Genomic DNA, 22,276 nt, shown 5'->3' on the forward strand with positions numbered 1-22,276 from the left:
TTAATCAAGGCCACTGAGGTCATGCTCTCAGTATTCTGGGTGGATGTGTGTGTGTGTGTGTGTGTGTGTGTGTGTGTGTGTGTGTGTGTGTGTGTGTGTGTGTGTGCGTGGTTAGAGAAAAATGACATATAATAATGTGATAGTAATATGATATAGGCTAATAATAATATGATATATTATGAGACCCTCAACTTTGTTATGAGGGGCTTGTTTCCTCCACTTACATGCCCCATTTCTTTAAGATGAGGCATAATAATGAGGTCAGTTTTTCAGCAATGCATTTAGAAATGATTAAATACTATAAATATCAGCATACTTACTCAAGATGAGTCGACAGCAACACACACACCACTTGCTTTTTTATGGTTCAGGGAATCAAATCCTCCCAAAATCAATTCAAATGAAAAATTGTAATTCCTGCACACATTTTTTTAAACCTCTGCATTATTATTATTATTATTATTATTATTATTATTATTATTATTATTATTGTTAAATACCCTTTTTTAACAAAACAGTGCCACATCAGTGTGAGGGAATTAATATTTTTCATTGGGATTACTTTAATCGAACTTATTACTTACTAAATAAAAAGCCTAATGTAATTTTACTTCTGATTCATAAAAGCACCATGCAGGGGGGAGTGAAATTAGATCTCGATTCTAATAAAGTTAACTTTTTTCCTTTGATCTAAATTATGTTGAATGGTATCTCTGTGATCAAACCTTTATAAAATGTGGGGTTTTCTGAAACACTGAAAGGTCTTGCACACTGTAGACTGGGGAGGTGGAGGAGGGAACCGTGCGCAGGCGGAACCTCTGTGACGAGAGCGGCAAAGAGGAGGGAAATTTAAAATGTCCGGACTTCCTCATGGTGACAGGACAACTGAGTTGCACGAAGGAATCAGTCAGCAATATTGAATTATTTGCAACTAACACAATCAGTCTGAGAATATTATATAGACGCATATGATTGTTTGAAACGAGTATTATCTTCTGTGTTACAAAATGGAGACTCATTACGACCAGGTAATACTCGCTCCTAGGCCGTTAGCTGCGAATGTGGCTAACACATTAGCTTCAGCATTGTTTACTTTCGCTAACGTGTTGCTAGCTGCTAGGTTGTAAGAAAGGGCTTTTCTTTAGTTTTTTTTACGTTTATATAGCTTTAACATAAGCGAGGACGGTTGCAAAGGAATGTCGTCGCTGCTTTATGTTAAGACAACAACTTACTTGGACGTTATCTGTAAATACATCGGTGTGTTATTGTTTGCGTTACGTTAGCAGTTTTACATTCCTGAAGCTTTTAGGAGCGTAACTGGGCTTGTTCGCACAACAGCCCTCTTGTTTTGCAGAAAACTGGTGCACTGGGGGAAAGTGCAATGCCTAAGATTAGTTAACCAACAGCAACTTAAATAATAATAATAATAATAATAATAATAATAATAATAATAATAATAATAATTATAAGTTTATTTATATAGCACCTTTCAAGAGGAGAACGTCACAAAGTGCTTCACAACAAACACAAACAAAGAAACAGAGCTCAATACAGTCCGTCAGCAAGCTAGGGGCGAAACATAGCAATATAAAATAGTAGACACATTAATCAAAAGCAAGTTTCAATAAATGCGTCTTTAGCTGCTTTTTAAATGTGTCAACTGTGTCCACATTACGTAAGATCAGTGAAAGAGGGTTCGAGAGTGTAGGAGCTACTACTTCAAAAGCACAGTCTCCTTTTGTCTTTAGCCTGGTGCAAGGAACAGTTAACACACCCAGGTCAGTGGACCGGAGTCCTACTTGTGTTATAGGGCATTAGGGGCTCTTGGTTGTAGGTTGGTGCCTCACCATGCAGGGCTTTAAATGTGATTACCAGGATCTTGGAGTAAATTCTCAATTGTATGGGCAACCAGCGTAAAGACAAAAGGATTGGCGATACATGAGATCTTTCAGTGACCTTGGTCAAAAGTTTGGCAGCAGCATTTGCTTAAATAGGTGGAAACTGAGTTGCAGTAATCGAGTCGTGAAGAAGTAAATGCATGAATGATCATTTCCAACTGAGGTCTTGGGACAGTGGGCCTGAGTTTGGCAATGTTTCTCAGCTGATTAAAACAAGAAGGAACCAAACTGTTAACATATTGGTCATGAGTCATAGTCTGACCCATAAAAACACCCACATTGCGGGAGGTGGGTTTAACTGAGGAGGATAAAGGGCCAAGACATTCAATCACCTTTGAAACAAAATCATCGGAGGCAGAAAAAGGAATTTTTATCGGCCCCAATAATCAGCCAGGGCGGATAATCAGTTTACCCCTATGAAAAATAAATAATTTGTTGTAACTGCAACTTCTTCTTGTCTCTAGATTTTAGACTCACCCTCCAAAAATAGTTACATCGGTAGCTATTACCAGCCTCCAGACAGGATAATAGCAAAACCAAGACAGCTGGAGTTCCCTGCACAATCATCCATCAGCTTGGACGCACAGATGAACAGTCCTCGGGAATCTCAATCCAAACATAATGTTGACAGCAGAGGTATGACGCAAGCTTCTAATCTCATACACTGTTTTTGTTATGGCGACCTCCTGCTACAATGACCAGGTATGCTTCTCTGTTTTTCAGCTGTTGTTGATGCACTGAAGACCCTCCAGCAGAAAATCAGGCAGTTGGAACTGGAAAGGAAGCAAGCGGAGAAGAGCTACAAGCAGTTCTCCCATGATGCTCAGAACCATCAGCAGCTCACAGCATCTTACACAGTGCCAACTCAACCAGCAGCCAGCCTGCCTGAGACAGATAACTCTGAAAGGAAAGGTAAGTGATGGAGGCTGTAAAGGGCGAGGCCACTGCTGTTTTCTCAGGCATCATTTTTTCTGTAGATGTTTTGCAATAGTTGTGTCTGTATTAATGCTAACAGAGATCGACTCAAAGCTGCAGTCTGCAGAGGCTCGGTGTAAGGTTCTTGAGAAGCAGCTGGACTATATGAGGAAGATGGTTGAAAACGCTAAGAAGGAGAAGAACGCTCTCATGGAGGATCAGGTAGTCCAAAAGGCTTCAAACTGAGAGAAACAAAATTCATTAAACATTTCTTTACAAGTAGACTCTATAAAGCTAATGTGATACAGAGAACCTGTACTTTGGAAAAAGGGTTTAATATCTTCTAAATAAAATTGTTCACAAAAGGGTAACAAGTGATATTTACATCCTAACTTCCTTCCCCATCTGTGTTCCATTACTTCCTTGCATTTCTGTAAGTGGCATAAATGAATGTTGCTAAGCCACCATGCAGTATAATCTCTGTTTACCTCCCCACTAGGCTTCACTGCAGAACCAGCGGCCAAGCAGCTCAAACAGCCAATCTCAGCGTGAGAAGTTGGAGAAACTTGAATCGGAGTGTCTCAAATTGAGCAGGACCCAAGCTCTGGCAGAGGTAATTCACGGTTTTCCAATTGATGGTCTCAACACTAATGATCATCACAAGCTCAATGATAAAATCATCATTTCAATCTCATTATGCTTTCAGGCCAAGCTTTCTATTTTGGAGCAAAATTTACTGAAAGAGGAGCATGAACGCCAGCTTGTGCAGGAGAAAGCAGACATGGTTAGTTCACAAGCACTTAGCTCTCTGAAGTAACAGTAAGACAAGAATCTACATTTTCACTTTACCTACATGCAGATATTTTACAATAAATGCAATTTTATTTATATATTTTTTTGTTTTATATCAAGATTACTTTTACTTCCTATTAAATGTTCCCTAGTGGGTTTGGAGTTACATTAAATTCACTCCCTAATAGTGGTAAAATGCCAGCACAGAATTTTGAAAGGGAAACAGAAAAAAGAAGTGAGTTTGTTCTGATTTTAACCATGATATTTTTGTCCACAGCTGCAGAGAGAGCTGGACATCAACCTTCGATTGTCTGTGCCAACTTCTGAAGAGATCAAGCTAAAGAAAAAAACGAAAACCACCAAGGTACCTTTCTTACTGACAAAGCTAATTAACTGCCTGTAGTTAGTTAATGAGAAAAATATGTGTTTGCACATGGTCGTAATAACGGCTGTCTTCTACCTCAGAAAACCTCCAGACAGAATGAGCTGGCATCACCAAGCAGCTTAAGGCACAACAAAATGCCCTTTGTTGCAGGAACGGTAAGTCAATTCTGATGCCCCTGCTGCACCTACCCTAAAAAACACATATTATTATTGTTTCCTTTTATTGACTTATTTTGATCTCCTACCTGTCACAGTCGACAAGCCCGAGCCACTCAGTCCACGCCAATGTACAAAGTATCCTTCACATGATGAAGCACCATCAGCCTCAGCTGTGTGAACGAATGAGCGCTCTGCAGAAATCTGCTTGTGGAGCCAGGAAAAGCCTCCAAAAGGACTTTTCTCCACCTTCCAGCTCTTACAAACCTGACAGGGAGCTCGAACAAGAAGATCGGTCACTGGGCTCGCTGTCTGACCTGCTGTTGGCTTTGCAGGATGAGCTCGGACAAATGAGCTTGTAAGTAAGCTTTTTTCAGTATTTTTGTTTAACTTTCACACATTCAGTAATGTTGTTAAACGTATTTATTTTTCTTCTCAGTGAGCATCAGGAGTTGGTGGGTCAGATAGATGCAACCCAAGATCGCGAGCAGAGGCAGGATCTGCAGAGAGAACTAGAGAGGTTGGTCGCCAGGATGGAGGAGAAGGGAGTTCAGATCACTAAGCTCCGCAAACACCAGCGGACGGTATGTCGACCACCACTCAGTAAAATCCAAAGGCATTATCCCTATTTGTGTAGATAGTGTTGGTCACTCATGTTTCCTGTCTTTCGTTCCTGCACAGGTCCATAAACTTACCCAGAACCCGCCAAATGCTGGGGAACACACAGCCAAGAAGTTGATCAAGCCCCCTGTTCCTTCTCCTGTTAAGGCTAAGTGTAAAGCAAAGAAAGGCTGGACCACTCAAAACAACCTGCAGCTTCTCAGAGAAACACAGAAGTTCAGAAACAGCCTGAAACAAGACGACCTCTCCTGGGAAACATGAGATTCTCTGAAAGACCTTTCTGTGTATGGGCTTTTGATACTACAGCTGGTAGAACACAAGACTCCCCTCTGTTCTTTGCAGCCTGTTTTCCCTTCTCTTCAAATGGCCTCTTGTACATTTTTAGTCACAAATGAAAAGAGGGGATAAGTGATTGATTGTGTTACGCATCAAACCTATTAAGCAATTAAATTTTGCACATACAGTTTCCTTCATAGGTAGAGGGCCTGTAGTCTCAAATGAAGCTGGAGTAATCTATTTTTAATATTTAAAAGATTTAATAAACGTATTCTCTATATAATGTTTTTGTTCACATTTTACTGCTGCCAACACAAATGTTTCTCTCAAACTCTGCACCACTGTTTGGACTTCATAGTGAGAGCCACTAGGTGGCAGTGCTAAGCTTATGTCTATTTTGCAAATGTGAAGGCTTTGACCCCTGACACACCATACAGCAGCATGTATAATAATAAGACATATCATATGTTGTGTGCAGCATCAAGCTCCTACTGTCTTGAACAGTCTATAATTGAGATGGACTGACTGCTTTGTGAACTCAGCTACAGCAGCTGGCTGGACAGCTGAGTAAATGTAGCCCTGACCACTGGACAAACGGATGTGGTTTTTATCGCTGTGCACTAGTGGAAGGAACTGCTTTTTGACACAGGATTTTGCTATTGCACACAGTCAAAACATCTAAATTCTCTTAAATTCAACTATGATAGCTATTACTCACCTTAATTGCAGGCTGGTCAGACATTTCTTGCATGGCTGAGGGTTTTTTATTCCTTGCTCTCTTGTTTATTTGACTCAGCCACCTTTTATGGGATGAATAACCACATGTGAAGCTGCCTCATAACATTCCTGCGTTATCTCCTCATTATCGGGCCTTAGTCAACTTTTCTGTCATCTTATCAAGTCACATTTTTGGTTAGTAAGAAGCTTTTTTGACCATAAAGCTAACTTCAAGTCACCCCCTAAACCACCAGCTCTACACTGAGTTTTAAGTCACAGATTGTTGAATTAAAACATCCCCAACTGGCTCATCCAACATCCCAGGTCATGGGAGAAGAAAACAGCTGATTGTTAGCCTTTTCAGTTCATTATCTAGCTCGGTCCTGGTATTCTTGGCATGACTCGGGAGTTCACTGCATGGCTAAATTGCCTGAGCTGGTGTATGAGAGACACTAAACCTGATGCATTGTTTCTCTGTGCTTCCATATTAGATTACAGAGCATGACTGGACACAGCAATCTGGTTAGACCCCTCCATGCCCACATACATCTCCATGATGACCCTGCAGCTCTGATACCTTGTGACTGCACACCCATCTTTTTGTGTGGGGTTGAATAGCAGTGGTGTGCTCAGAGAGCTTGTATGTAGGAGGACTGAGGAGATATGAGTCTGTGTACGGCATTTTGTTGTGGGTGTGTGAAAGGATTGCCTATAAACAGCTACTAGTCAGTTATCTTATGAACATATATCTACAGTGTAACAGTCAAATTAAAAAAGGAGTACATTTGACTACAATCAGGTTTACATGGAGCAAAGTCAGTGAATGTCCTGGTTACTTAAAAGTAACAGACTATCCAAAACTCATAGAGATGTGCTTGAGTAGCACAAGCTTCTCTATCTCTGTCCAGTAACAGCACACACTGTACTAAGTGCAGGGTTGCAGACTGTTTTTAATGGGCACACAAGAGAAAATGTGGTGTGGTTGTCCAAAAAACTCCTGAAACTCTCTTTGGTTCTGGGAAACTGTACCAGCTGGGGACTGTGGGCCACTGGAAGAATAACAATCTGCTCTGCACAAACACATCTTGTACGCACACACCTTATCCAAGAATGTAGTCAAGTGAACGGACCATGATACTTGAGCGTGTACACTGACATTTCCTTTAGAGTGAACCGTTTTTGCTGCATAAGCAAAACCTTGCTGTGACCTTGGAAACTGCGTGCGTCCTGTCAGGAGCACAACACAGCGAAAAACAAACGGGTTGTTTTAGAGAGACTGGTGGTTTCTTTGGTTTTAGCTGTCAATGACACCTTCAGACTGTTAGTGGTATTTCACAGTAAATAATGCCTTTGTTATTGATGAACGTTGTTGATTGCTATCATAGACAGAAAGAAGTAAACATTAAGATCAGGGGTGCCAAAAACTTTTTCCCTCACAAGGCCTAGAAACCAACTGTAGGCCATGGGCCAAAAGCAAACACCTGTTGTATTGCTCAGATCCAAAACGGTAGGATGCCAAGTTCCCTTAACTAAGTGACTTCCTTCACAAAGTGTAGCTCTGCGTGCTGCCCTCAGATAATGAAAAATAATAAATAATTAGGTATCATATATTTAAAGAGCATTTTTATCACACAACAAATAAAGAAAGCATTAACAGCAACTATAATGTAAAAAATCAAGATAATGCAACAAATTATGTGTACAGTGGTTATCATCACCCAGCTAGATGAGCACCAATTCAAGTGTTAGCCCACTCATTAAACTTTATTATGTACAAGATAATGTATGTAGACTTCAAGAAAAGCTGTAACCATACAGCGCAGGGCTATGAGTTTGTGCAAGCCAAAAGTGGGGCACCAAAAAACACTCTTTTTTTTATCATTTACAGCAGTGTTCTCAACCTTTTTGGGCAAGGGACCCCTTAAAAAATAAGGCTGCATGATATGGTAATAAAATCATATCCAATTTATGATTCACGATTAGTGGGAGTGATCATTTTAGTATCAAAATAATAATTTTAACTAAAAATAAATAAATATATATATTAAAATGATGCGACACTTGTTTGGGTCTTAACCAAGCAACAAGTTCTGTAAGCCAGGACATCACTGCAGCACTACAGTACTTCATTAAATTTTACCTTCATGAAAAAATGCAGCTCCTTGTGATTTGGATATTTGGATATTGCACTTAGCCATTTTGTGATTTTAACTATATTTTAATTTATTGTGCAGCCCAACTGAAAGAAAAGCAATGTCTATTTGTGTCCCCTCGTCACAGGGTATGGCCTTGTGGGCATTTAGGTTCCTTCAAGTTTTTTACGATTATGTTTTAAGATTTATCTCAGGTCCCAAACTCAAGGCTGGGACTCTTTTTTTAGATTATCAGATAGAAAAGGGAGATAGAGGGTATTGAAAAGTGGGTTAAATCCAGCATATATTACATCAGAAATGCATGTGAAATAAGAATCTGATTATGTCTCTAAATTATGTTGGTGCTTTTCCCGATAGACTCCAAGAATATTGACCAACACATTTAGACAGAGGAGCAGGTACATCTGACAGTGCAGTAAAACAACAGCCCTCAGTCACTTACAGAGACTGTTAGTTTATCAAACAAATGACATCTGGGCGAGATAAATATGAAGCTACAGCAAGCAGCCAGTTAGCTTCGCTTAGCATAAAGCCTGGAAATGTCTGGCCTGGTTCTTTCCGTAGGAGGCACCTAGAAAAACATTTATTGCCAAATCCAGGTAGAGAATCCTAAATTTTACAGATATCTCAATGTCTATATACTCAAAATATGATTTGATTAAATTGTTCGATCCTGCTTTGCTGTCAATTTCTCCTATTCAACAGAACTTGTTGACCTTGCATTAGCTTCACACACACAGGGCGAGACAAAGCAAAGCCTGAACTCGATCTCTTTTGTTGTCCGGGCAACCAGCCGCTCAATTGTAACCATGGAGCCATGCACTGAGACCTGGCTGTGTATCATCGTCCCACTTGTGATTTATCATGTAAATGACCCACTTCAGGAAAGTTGACACTGTTGTCAAATGAGGGTGAAACAGTGATTTGTTTAACAATATTCAAACTTTATTGGTTTTACATTGTGAAACTAAAGGCGACACTAGAAAAAACAAGGCACAAAATAAAAGGTTTGAGAAGAAAAGAAAGGGCACAAAATAAGCACAAAACATTTCAGGGGGCATTGTGGCACCTGCAAATGTCTACTTATGGCTGTGTGTGGGTGCAAAGCCAAAGAAATCGTACCTACAAGATTGTTGGGCTCTAACACCTAAGGTAGAAGATATGGCACTGCAGTGTGCACATAGCAATAAAGCAACAAGGCAAAGGAGGATTCAACAAAGCTCTTTACTCATCGCTCTTGTAATTGAACACCGCAAGGCTGAAAACAGATAGGAGAGCCCTCCATGATTGAGAAAATTTGGATTGAATTTAAAATACTAGTGGACAGAAAACAGGTCATTCAATGCAACAATTGAAAATTACAACCCAGGTGAACATCAAGTTATCATGTGACAATTTGCATTAGGGAGGAAATGTTGCAACAGAGAAGAATAAAGGTCTGTGGGTGTGGTTACAACATTGCCGGTAAGTTATTTATTATAGAAGGCTGGTGAGAAGTTGTCCGGGCTACAAGCAGGCTTCATCTAGCTGAAAACTATCACATTCGTTATCTGGTTATAGCCATTTTAGTAGCATTTAAACACCTACAATTCTAGTGTGTGATTGGTTAGAATATAGGGACTTAACTCACAATTTTTATACATTAAAGTGTTTACAGGTCTTGGGGAGTACTACTGCACATGTGAAAAAAGCAGTATAAAGCCTTTTGCGGCTCCAGAGGAAGCTGCATGTAATCTGATAAATTGCCTCCAGTGGTGTCACTCAGGGGCTACATTACCCATAATTCAACTTAGCCACTGAGTGATATCACTGAAGGCAATTTAGAGATTACATGCAGCTTCCTCTGGAGCCACAAAAGGCTTCATACTACCGTTTTCACATAAGAGGCAGTAATCTTCAACACCTGTGAACACACTTTAATGTGTAAAATTGGTGGAGTTACCTTTTAAATGCTACTGAAATGCCAGCCATTAAGTAAATGACACATCTAACGAATGCAAAAGCAGCCCGGACAACTTGTCACTAGCAAATGCTGTGTGGATTTGATCAAGAAGTTAAGGCTGAGCGTGACAGAACAGACATTTAAGCAGAATACAACACAGAAAACCACTTCACAGGGGTCTGAAAGTGCTGAGTCCCATTGATGTTTAACAGGTGTGGCATATTATTTTTTTTACAAACTACAACTATATATATGGATATTGAACTGAATAAGGCACTTTTCCTTAAGAGGTGCACAGACTGAGTTAGTAACTTGTAGAGGGAAGCTGCAGAGAGGCAACACAATGGACATCTATTGGCATCCATGGATACCAGAGGTGTTTGGACACACCGCGACGCCAACATGTGATGCCGTGTTCTTAAGGAATGCAGCTACCATGCGGAAAGCAGACTGGACTCAGTGGTTACGCAGCATGGCATACAACAACTGTGAATCAAACTGAAATATTTCTCTAAATTTAGGGGCGATGGCTCTCCACATGCAGAGAAATGCACAAATGGGTGCAGCTAAGGCAAAACTCTGGAGCCTACTCGCCATAGTTGGGGTCTTTGGGCTGTAGCCTAATGCCACCAGGTGACTAGGTTAAAAGGCGTGTTAATGGTGAGCAGCAGAAAACATGTCATCAAATATCAAATCATGAAAGCCAAAACAAAAATCTGCACTCATGTATTTCTTACTGTTCGTGGTCATACAAAACAAGGTGACTATTCATCCATAATCTAATACTATTCAAGACTGAGTATTTATACAAGCTTCTGATTTTTTTTGGCTGAATCATGAAACATTTACAAAGACAAAAGTTACAAAACAAAGCTTGTCAGTGCAATGCTCAATTTCCATGCCAAAAACTGAGGACTTTGGCTTAATGCACACTTGTTTCAAGGCATTCTTTCAGCTAGCATATGAGCTAATCAAAAATAATCAAGTGGTTTTTAAGTGGGTCTAAATCCTTAATAAGAGCGTATGCAGTGGGAGGAAAAATCGCAACTCCAAGCATCCAGCATGCAATAAAGAAAAACAAAAGGCATTTAACAAAACATTCTTGACACTGACAAGCCGCTACGAGCAAAAATGTACTGATAAACACTCCTTCATTTAGCCTTTCCTCAAGTTGAAACCGCAAAGATAAACAAAAACAGGACATGGCTATGTACAGGAGGGAAAAAAGGGGGGGGGGGGGGGGGGGAAATCACACAGTTAGCAGCAAGCTAATTAGAGAAATTCACATGAGCTCTAGCACGGCCACTTGTTGTTGCAGTTCTGCACTTCATTCACAATCTTCTTGTTTACATGGCAACGTCAGAAATCAGATGTGCAATGCTCATTTAATTAACCAAACCAGCACTCAAACAGTCCAACATTTTTACCTCAATGCACTCGCTCTAATACTCATGATTTTAAAAAAGGTGCAATATGTAAGAATTTTTGATTAAAAACAATCAAAAAATAACAAAAACAAATTAATGGATGGTGAAGAATAACAGTTCTCAAGTTATGTTTTGGGGTTACCCTCCATTCTGGGCCTGAAAACCTCCTCCTTCCAGCGGTCCAAGGCTCCTGTGCTATAACAACACGCTCACATTGCTCCAAGCTACCAGTCTGGACTGCTAGCACACTAACTGAACTAACTAGCTAACTGCAGCTCCACTTGGCAGCATTCTGCCTTCCATTTGTTTGGCGTACAAACTCAACAGGGGAGCTTATTCTTACATATTGCACCTTTAAACAATATTTTTTGCCTTTTCCTTCAGGTACACTCCCAGATTTATAGCATCCAACAGCAGTCCAAAATTTCCTTCTAGCTCATTTTTTCATGTTTCAAAATCCAACACAGTTTACAACCGAGTTCAGAAACATAAATAGTTAGGTTGGAAGAAATTCAGGAGCAGTATTGGGTGCTACAAAAGGAGGAGCACCTTTAAATTATTCATTTACAAAGAACAGAAGACCATTTCATTCACTGAATATAATCCTCAACGTATAGGGAAAAAACTTCAACCTCGACTGATTAAGGCCCTCGAGTGACAACTATCTACTGTATTCTTTGACAATAAAAGGCTCTTCAGTCCAGCTGGGATACTACTGTTCTCACCAATATCAGCACCGCGATACCGTTTCTTTTTTGGAAACATAAACTAACGATAACACTCGGGCCTCAATCGAAAGAAAATCCTCTTCCGTCTCTCTCTTTAAGTCATACTGGACATTAAAGGCACTTCACTGCGATCACTGTCCACATCAAGAAGGTGCATTCCATTTTCTTTATCTCCCCATTTTCTACATTATCTACATTAATAAAACGAATGAATTATTCATATTTCTGAAAATAATCTACAATCTTGTGACTAGGGCCAGCTCAACGTTAGCAAATGGAGTGGGTATGTTTTAAGATTCAAGGATGGGAGATGAGCTTGATACATGATTTATTGCATTGAGCTGCTCTACTGGCAGTTGGTTTTTGAGATTTTTTATAACTAGCATTGGGTGAAAGACTTCCCCAGGGATGGTAACAGCAGAACACGCACAGCACTCCTAAATACCAAGGGAGACACCCAAAATAAGACCAGAGAGGGATCACTATTTTTTGGGTCTGACATAAGATGATTGGGTGTTGCTTTTATTCCCTCGTACTCTAAGTAACCCCGCCTCTTTTACATCATCTTTGAACACATATACATGATAGAGCTGCACGGGGGAGAAGGAACCTGCCCACGATTCAATAGGCTAAAAGCAATACTGAATCATTGCAGTCGTCACGTTTAAGAATAGCTGTGAACTCAAACAGTGTTTCCAAATCGAGACCAAAAAATATGATGTAAATACTTCCAGTTTGCAGCTGCACTACTCCCAAAAAAGCTTCTTTGTATACATGAGTAATTCTTTAAGTCTCATGTGGTGTATTTAATTGACAAATCAGAAGGAAACACAACCCCCCACATTTGCTGGAAATGGTCTTTGCAGAATGACTAATGGCAGGAGGTGGGAGTAGCAACCAGATGATGTAATCCTCAAACTCAAGGCTTGAATGTCATATCACTGGAGATCTGTGAGTGAGTTCAAGTTACTGTGGTGTGAACTATCATACATACAGGTCTGCATTAGTGACTCAATACAGATGGCAGAGCTAAACCGCAAATGGCACAAACATCAAAGATCTAGAAAACCTGCTTGAAAACACTGTTTGAGTCCGTCGTGAGGAGTGCGTGCTGAGTGGGGAGTCTTCTCTGGAAGGTTCTAGTTGGTGGGGATAGGTCGAGTGCTGTGGTTCAAAAAGAGTGGCTGCTTCAAAGGGTGTGGTAGTTGCGGTCCTTGGACTTGCAGAATTTGTAGAGGAAGAAGATCACTGCCTGCAGGCCCAGCACCAGCACTATCCCACCGATGAAGCTCGCAGCGTCGAAGGTGTTCTTGTGAGGGTCAGGAGAGGGGGAAACTGGTGTGGTACTTGCACTTGTTCCAGCTGTGATAAAAGACAAGGCAAGGGAAAATGCAGACATTGGAGTTATTCTTGTTTATGTACATTACAAGACAGATTTAAAAACGTTCCCGCTTTATCACAATGTCAGACTTTGCCACTTACTTGCGGTAGAGGATGGAGCCGTGGAGGTGGAAACGTTACCACTCGGAGTGGGGGCAACAGTGGGAATAGTGGTTGCATTTCCTTAAGGTCACAGTAAGAACACATCCATTAGCCCATGAACCATTTGACTTAAAGGCATTTAAGCTGTTTAATTTTCATTCTTAAAGACAAAAATGTGTTTTTGTTCTTGTTCCTACAGCTGGGTGTTTGAGCTTCACTGTGTAGAATGATGTATGTGCAGAGTTTGACACTAGAGGGCTGCTTTCACATTCATTGGTGAATTCTCTGTGCTCACTGAAAATAATAATGGCAACCGATCTGATTTCACTCTACCGGCAGGCGAGTAGTTTTCCACACAACAGCAGGGAACAATAAAGTTTGTGTCCATGCCTGCTGTCTTTAACTCTTCATCCAACAGCTCACTGTGGCTGCTCCCTCTTGTTCCATTACTCCCTTTCCAAAAGTAAAAAACTGACGAAAAATGCTGAAAATTACTGCTGTCTTGTTTTTTAGACACATTTTTGATTAAAAAAAATAAAAAAAATCACAGTTAGTGTGAATAGTGATGACAAATACATTGTGTTTCCTGTGACGACTACTTGGAATGACGGTAACACTTGCACAATTACTCCACGCCACAGAAGTTTATTTAAGACAACCTTTCAATCACACTTGAACCCTCATCAGGTCAGACTGTCTTGACCTGATGAGGATTGAAATGTCTTTATTAAACTTCTGCAGCATGGAGGAAGTGAGGAGATGTTAACCTCTTTTTATTCACATGATTTCCTGATAACCTTGCACCTACAAGATGCTACTATAACCAGCTTACTTTTCCTGTGACTACCATCCTGTGTTTCACACCAGGCGTGCGCTCCTTTTTTGCATCACTTCTCATGGTTTTTAGAACCTGAAAGGTGCACCATGTCGTTTCTGCTTGGCATATTTTTCCAAGGTATTTTTAAAGCTACCATGCCTGTAGCAACAAATCTTAATGTGATTGGGCCTTGAGTCTTTTAATCTAGCAGCAGAAAATGTTGGGTGTGCATCAGAAGCAGTAACCCAACACAGCTCTGATAAGATGTAAACAGTGAGGCTATTATCATTGAGATGAAATTAAAACATCAACACTGGATACATGCTGCATCGTTTCCTGTGAATCCCTTGTGCATACGAAGGCAATCTGAATCCAGGGAATGGTGGAACCCGCCACTAACAGTGAGAACTACTATATAGAGAGGCAGTTACAGAAGTAAATACTATAGCTCAAAAATGGCAGACAATAAGTATTATCAGAAAGAGGGTTTGATTTCACTAAATAACCTTATATACTGGACAACACAGACTACAGCAGAGAGTAGCAGAGGACAGATTACCTGTGCTGCTGTTAGAGGCAGTGGTGACAACAGGGGCGGCTGTAGTGGGAGGGGAAGCAGTCACAGAGGGAGTAGTAGCTGGGGCTGGAGTGGGGTCAGCTGGACAGGGAACCAACACCAAGACAAGGTGACAGGAGGAAAGCAAGAAACACCACCCAACAAGAAAGATTTTTTATTTTATTTTTTTAATTATTTTCCCTTAGGCAGGTGAAAATTATGCTTTACATCAAGACTTCTGGACACAGACAACAGATGGGAGACAGAGCCAAAGTGCTGCGACTGATTATTAACTGACACCTTAGTTAGAGCATAACTAGACCCATACAGAATCTGCAGAATTAGAAGAATATGTTAATAAAAAATGTTAATTTCCAGTCTGATATTTTGAAACACTAGACTTACCGGAGCAGCTAACATTGATGCAGGTGCTGTTTTCTGCCATGAGAGTCACGTTGTGACAGCCAACAGTTGCTGAAAGAGACAAAAGAATCATGAATTAAACACCTGATTATACTTCATATGAATTAAGTTTACCAAGATTCTGTGTTGTATGTTAACCAGAGCAAAAGCACTTCATTTCATTCATTTTAGCTCAATCCAGAGTTATTTTGAGCTGACGACTGAGTAATAGTTATCACTGACTCACTGAATTCACCAAGAAGTAGTCAAGTAATCACCAACATCATGCTGTGTATGTGCAAAACTCTGCGTATCACACGGCTGCATCTGATGCTCTCTCTCTCCCTTTTTTTGTGCACACAAATAGTTAAGCAACATGATATGCAGTGGGGCAATTCTCTTTTCTTATCTCCGCCACAGGAAGGTCAGAGCTGCTGCTCACATAAGCCCACATCCTGCTGTTTGGAGGATGGCGCTCTTTCCGTCCTGCTGCCCCCATCAAATGACACTTGTTGTTATTTGAATTTGAGCATGACTGAAACCTGTTTTGATTTTAATTTTTACTGCATCAGCACTTCATCTATCAACATAAGATCATGACTCCACGCATCACTCATTTATAGCTCACTGAGGAAAAAACAGAACAAGGAACTTAATGATTATTCAGACCATGTACTGTGGTAAAAGTTGCAATACAACAATACTCTTTTAAATTGTGTTACTTGAGTAAAAGTGCGGAGCAACAGAAGGGTCCCTGTGAGTGTTACTACAGGATTATATTACTAATGTATTATCATGTAATAAACTGTATACACAGTTTGATAGTTTATTAATAATTTGGCTAAAAATGCCAAATAAATTTATTTCCCTCTGAAATATAGTACAGTATACCTTTAACCACTAAGTACCTTTAAGTACCATAAAATTGTACTTGAGTAAATTTACTTAGTTTCATTCTACCTCTGCTCTATTTGTTTTTTATGTTCAGCTTGCTGAGTCACAGTTTGATCGTCTAGGTGTATTCTCGTAATTGTAAAATTGGATTACTAATTTACAGATACAGAGAGGGACTTTAACCCCACCATGAAGTCTTGCCTGTCCAAAATACTTGCCAAGAAGTCAAGATACACACGTGGCATAGCAGTGAAGTTTTAGTTACCTCACAAATATTGCTTTACTAATTCACGGACATTGTCAACTATAGCAAGATGATGTTAAACAAGTTAAACAACAAACAAGGACTCTTTGTTTGTTGTTTAACTTGTTTAACATCGTCTTGCTATTAATTTGTGTTGCGTTTCTTTTCAATGGTTAATCTCTGCCTGCGTCAGTGAGGAAACCATGAGTCACAACTGACAGCACCTTGTGACTATAGATTCTTTTCACACCCAGTTAGACGATATTCACTCTACTGCTGTTGTTCAGCACTGTTGGCCAGATATGTACAGGAAATTATTTGATATATTGGGTATATTTGTTTCGTACTTTCTGAATGTGTGTCAAGTTTTGATAATTAATAATGTATTGCGTATGTAATACACCCGACATGATTGGTTGATTTATAGACCGACAGGCGATTAATCTGCAACTATTCTGATAAAGGATTAACCAAATGATTTATTTGGATCCAACTTGGAACTTACTGGACATGAATACAGTAATTACAAAAGTAGTGATGGTATACAAATATCCAGAATGGTCACTTTGCCTATACTTGTCTTCTGGAATGCTGTTTTACAGGTCGAGAAACTTAACTTTTCAAGTGGAGCATGCATTTCCAACAAGGCTTCAATAATGGTAACATATAGTGACAGAGAAGGCCGTTAATGGCCGTTGACCTCTTTGTGGTGTTGATAAGAATCGCTCGAGAATCTGTTACTATGAGCATATGACGGCATTTCCTTCTGGGAATACAGGAACATCATAAAAAGGAACAACGTCAGCTCAATGTAGTGCACCTGGGGCTGTAAAATGCCTTCCTACACCTTCCTTGTTCGTCATAATACAGTATAATCCACAGAAACAGGACCTTATGACTCCTCTCAGATGGCTCCTCATAATTTACAGATAAAACAACTTTAACTTGCTGCAGACATTGTTGGAAGCATATTTTGGTTTTCTCCAAATAGGGTCAAAAATTAGTCACAATGGGTCTGTGATGCATTTTCCACAGCTCACAGGGATGTATTTTGTGGTCCTTGTATCAGGTTATGCATCTTTGTGCGCTAGCCTTCAGTGCAAGCAACTAGCAAATGGCTGTCCTAATTATTAGTTTGTGGGGCCCAGACTTGAGAATGGTTCAATTATGTGGTTATTATTAAAGCCAGGGTTTTGTGGTGTTTGGGAGCTTTTCTGTCAGGTGTCTATCGAGGTCACTGAGCATTCTCCCTGTTTTATTAATGTCTATCCTGCTACATTACATGATTAACCAGGAAGCAACATGAGCACAAAAAATAAGTTGCGTCATACTTTTTAAAATGCAAAAAGTAAGACTCTCTAAAGCTGGAAACTTAATGACTCACTGCCTTTCTAACTGTGATTTAGTTATATCTAAGTGAAAATCATTTCTGAAGTGTTGGCAGCTTATTTCTCACAGTCTTTGTGCGATCTGACACCACAATCCACGTATGTCGGACCATGTGGGAGGAGGGTTTTTACACTCTCCAGCAGGCCAGAGGGCTGTTATCTCGCAGGCAGCTGTGAACATTAGGACTGACTCTCACTCTTTTTCAAGACAGTGACATAATCAGCACCACAAGCTTTATCCAGAGCTTCTTCAAGCCAGAGGCGTGAATGAAAGCAACAGAAACGACCTCTTGGTTAAGACCTCTCAACAAGCTTTGTCACAGACTACAACCTGTTCTTTTGGGCCCTTCAGAGCTTGCATGTACACGTGTAAAGTTTTTTAGCATTTAAACACTGGGCTGCAGGGAAATGTGCCTCTGACGCCAAAGCCTTGTTTACACAAAATCCCTAAACCGAAGATAAATCTGGTAATGACAATGTGGTAGGCGTTAGCTTGCTGCAGCAGTGTGGTTATGCTTTCTCAACCGGCCAGAGCTGACCTTTCTGTTTTTTGCTGATTTCATACCAAATAGGTGATCCATTCTTGAGTTTGTGAAAGGTTTTAGCTCTTGGCGTAGTTGGTATGTGATTAAACAGTCAGTACTGTTAGCACGGTAGTGCTTTCCCATTATGTTGTGTATTGTAGCAGGCTGATGTAAGTTGTTTGTTCTGGTGTCAGAAGTCAGGGTAGAAGAGACACTTTTTCCAACAAGAACAAGATAAAAACAGCCAGACCTCCCTGAAGCCGTTAGCTATGAGTCATTACCTTGTTTACACTAACGTCACATGATCTGGGGAAAAAATTAGAACCGCAATGGTTAATCGATTAGTTATCAACTATTTAGATAATCGATTGAACAGTTTGAGTAATTTTTTTTTGGAAGAAATTCTCTAAACTAAACAAAAGCAAAATTACTACAAACTCAATCAGAGAAAAGATCTTCATATTCTTAATATTGAGTTTTTTTGTGTGGGTGGAGGGTTGTTATTTCCTCATGTGCACTTAGTGTAATTGTAAACCTGCACGTGTTTCTCCCTCGGGGAATGATATTGTCTCCTACTGCTCAGCGAAGAGAGTTAAATAATTGTCATCCCACCTGTCCTTTTCAACCAGTTAATAAATCATTAAGGAATGTATCACTACAGGGCCATTTAACATTCAAAGACAAAGCAGACAGAGGGTGTGGGATCACTAAATCTCTACACAGCCTCTCCTAGACAGTCAAAGCTTCTCATTGCTTAAGTTGTCAAACAGGTCAGTTCCCTTGAGAGGTAACACACCTGTGCCTGTCCTACTAAAGTGAAGCAATGCTTGCTGATTTTGTATATGCTAGATAGGGCTGCAACTAAAACTTATAATCATTTTAGATTAATCTGTTAATTGTTTTCTTGATTAATCGATTAGTTGTTTGGTCAATAAAATGTCAGAAAATGGTGAAAAATGTCTATCAGTGTTTTCCAAAGCACAAGATGACGTCCTCAGATGTTTTGTCCACAACCCAAAGATGTTCTGTAACTGTCATAGAGGAGTAAAGAAACCAGAAACTACTCACATTTAGATTTTCTCTCTTAAAAATTATTCACACAGATGAATCAATTATTGATATAGTTGGTGAGTAATGACTATTGAGTAATCATTGCAGCTCTGATTGCTAGACCAGCGAGTAACAGGGTTCAGATTACACACAAGTTACCGTATCTTCCATTCCCAGAGCCTAATAACAACTGAAAGCCACAGAGATCACACTATACACTCGATCTGAACTGCACTCGAGGCACATATATTATGAGAGCAACAAGGCAAATGAAACTTATCTTCCATCCTATCTGCACACTCTTTCCTCTCACTCGTGCCTTTATCCCCTCCTTCCTTCTGTGAGGATATTGCAGGCTTCCTGCCACACATCCCCTCGCTTCCTCTCCTGTTCATCTTCTTCACAATCACTAGAGACCTGCGTGTGCCTCACTGCACATACTGAACTCAGGCCAGCTTTGGAGTAGGGCCCTCGAGGGTGATATGGTCAATAATCACATTACTCATGAGGATTTTTTTTTTTTTTTCTTCAAGGTTCAGTTTTTGGCCAGAGGGTTACTGTTGCCTCTACCTCATAAACATTTAGTCAGAAGTGTGCTTTCAAACTGTGTGACAAACCTGCGAACTGTAACCTCATTTCCTGTCACTGATAACAACACGAAAACAACCAGCTCTTCTTTTAAACGACAAAAAACACAACCGCGGTGAATGGGAAGCCGTTGGTCAACTCAGGAAGCAATCAGTCATGCAGTTCTGTTATGGCAACTCCTTTTTACTGAATGATGCACATTTCTAATCACAACCAGCAGATTTCCAAATTAGGTTGAAAAACACAATTGCAGCATATTTCTCCACATTTCCTCTGTAGTGCAGAAATCAGGGAGATTTCTCATATTTGGGGAACTCAAGTTGTTAAGACAGATATCTCCATTAACGTAATGAAATTACAGAATGCTGATACAGAGATGTGGACAAACGGCAGCAAAACCACAATCAGAACGAAAGTGTGGACATTCACTTCAAAGCTTTGATTCCTGGCTTCATCAGTCCTATACAGCAAATTCATTGCGGTGAGTAATACTACAGAGTCGATGCAATCTAAGGCACGAACCAGTCCAGATCCAGAGTGTTATGTTAGTGTTGCCAGATGATTGCCATTAAGGTATGACATCATCTAAAAGTCAGCATCCACTGCCATACATTCTCTCCATACCCAGGCATCATGTGTCCAATCGGTTCAGCTGTCTGGACAATTTAGGACACACAAAGACCAATCTGTGCATCTCGCTCCACAACCTGCCACACATTTAGGACAGATACTCACATGAGCAATTAAACCACTGGCAGTCCGTAGTGGCTCCACATAAATCACATGCCTCATGGCCAGGACATCCATCTGCAAAAGAAGCGATAACTCAGATTTAGTCATGGCAGTTTTTAATAATAGTAACTTCCTGCATGTGACTGAAAATGAAACTGTAGCTCTGCAGATGTTGCTGTAAAATGGTGCAGCTAAAAAAGGGTCTAACGATGTCAAATAAGTGAGTACATACAGGCAAAGCAGGGTATTACAATGTTATGAATCTTAAAATGTGACACAACAGAGAGGCAAAGGAGGGGTGTTGCATAACAAGCTGATCTGGTCTCTGGTACCTGATCAACTGGATCGGACAGACCAGTCCCGTTCCTGCTTACACCTCTCGTAAGTCACATTAGGACAGAGATATTACAGTCACACATTTCTGATTTAATTTCAGGTCACATAGCTTGCTAGCAGGCTACAGCGTTTAGCTAGCTGACAACTTGAGTCGCACTGGCCAGCGTGGACATGACACTGACAAGTTGCCAAAAGGATATTCTGAACATTTATTTTTTGTAAACATAAACTAAAACGAGCGACGGCTATCAAACTAAGACGTGAGACATAAAACAGACCAAAAACAAACGCGTACAGACAGATTAAAACCAGCTAACTGGGGGTGTCTTGACCGAGCTAACTGAGGAGGTACACTGAGGCTGTAGGTTAGCTAGCCGCTAGCTCAGCAACGGGAGGTCGCAAACTTACCTGAGTCTGTTGCGGCTGCTGCGCCAAACGCAGCTACAACTACAGCGAAAAACACCAGCTTCAAGTACATGGCTGCGGACAACTTATTGCTCCAATCTGCTCGACAGTGAAATAGTATCTGCGGAGAAACGTCGAGAAGGACTTCACGGCTTCCTCCCGTCTTGCGTGTCTGGTCGATGCTGCTGTTGCTGCTCGGTGGCTCCTCACTTCCTATTTGACAGGTCATGTGGCACTTTTCAGTGGGAGGGGTGAGAAAAGCCCAAGTGTGCGTGAGCTGCGGGGACGTCAAACGCAAGAAAGACAGAGGCTTCTTCTGTGTCGTCGTTTACAAAGTGCTGGGTTTCCCTTCTGCTCGGCCGAGACACCTGTGACGCCGCTAAAAAAAATACACCTGATAGAAAAAAGTAGTGCACCTGTGACGAGACACACTGAATATTAATACGTTAAAAATAACCTCTCATCATTTGGCATGGCCGGATTGAGTCGCTAGAGGGCCCCAGGGCACAAAATGCAAATCGAAACATAGAAAAAATAAATAACTAAATGTCTCAATAAATAAATAAATATGCAATTAAACCTTAGTTAAATAATTTTGAAACTAAATGTAGACATTATTAATTTATCAAATGTCTCATAACATGTAACTTGAAACAAAAAATACAAAGAAACCAATACAAGAGTATAATAATATATCTCTAACATACATCTTAATTGATGAGGAAACGCTTAAGAATGATGAAATGCTGGTTGACAAGGATGCATAGGCATTATTATTATTTTTTTTTTTTTTTTTTTTATCTGAGTCATGCTCATTAAAAACATACTTAATGGTCATTGGTCAATGAT

The 22,276-nt window shown here is 40.3% G+C and overlaps 2 protein-coding genes across 3 annotated transcripts; one reads left to right on the plus strand and one right to left on the minus strand.

The window, feature by feature from the left end:
- The first annotated feature begins 849 nt into the window (after positions 1 to 849).
- Positions 850 to 5,325, plus strand: cep57l1 (centrosomal protein 57, like 1). The gene is made up of 11 exons (XM_073492987.1): positions 850 to 1,028; positions 2,363 to 2,534; positions 2,622 to 2,810; positions 2,914 to 3,035; positions 3,313 to 3,426; positions 3,520 to 3,597; positions 3,883 to 3,969; positions 4,071 to 4,145; positions 4,244 to 4,503; positions 4,585 to 4,729; positions 4,827 to 5,325. Exons 1-11 carry the CDS (start codon positions 1,008 to 1,010, stop codon positions 5,025 to 5,027), a joined length of 1,464 nt encoding a protein of 487 aa, XP_073349088.1. The 5' UTR covers positions 850 to 1,007; the 3' UTR covers positions 5,028 to 5,325.
- Positions 5,326 to 11,653: 6,328 nt separating this feature from the next.
- Positions 11,654 to 21,671, minus strand: cd164 (CD164 molecule, sialomucin). Of its 2 annotated transcripts, XM_073492365.1 has the most exons (6): positions 21,431 to 21,671; positions 20,690 to 20,761; positions 15,270 to 15,338; positions 14,868 to 14,966; positions 13,492 to 13,572; positions 12,799 to 13,371 (listed from the first exon to the last, which is right to left on the minus strand). In XM_073492365.1, the coding sequence occupies exons 1-6, from the start codon at positions 21,654 to 21,656 to the stop codon at positions 13,199 to 13,201; spliced, it is 720 nt and encodes a 239-aa protein (XP_073348466.1). In that variant the 5' UTR covers positions 21,657 to 21,671; the 3' UTR covers positions 12,799 to 13,198. The 2 variants fall into 2 exon arrangements, with proteins under 2 accessions (XP_073348468.1, XP_073348466.1); XM_073492367.1 differs by lacking the exon at positions 14,868 to 14,966 and having other exon boundaries at positions 11,654 to 13,371.
- Between the last annotated feature and the right edge of the window lie 605 nt (positions 21,672 to 22,276).

This window comes from Pagrus major, chromosome 22 (assembly GCF_040436345.1).
Source record: "Pagrus major chromosome 22, Pma_NU_1.0".
Lineage (NCBI taxonomy): Eukaryota > Metazoa > Chordata > Actinopteri > Spariformes > Sparidae > Pagrus > Pagrus major.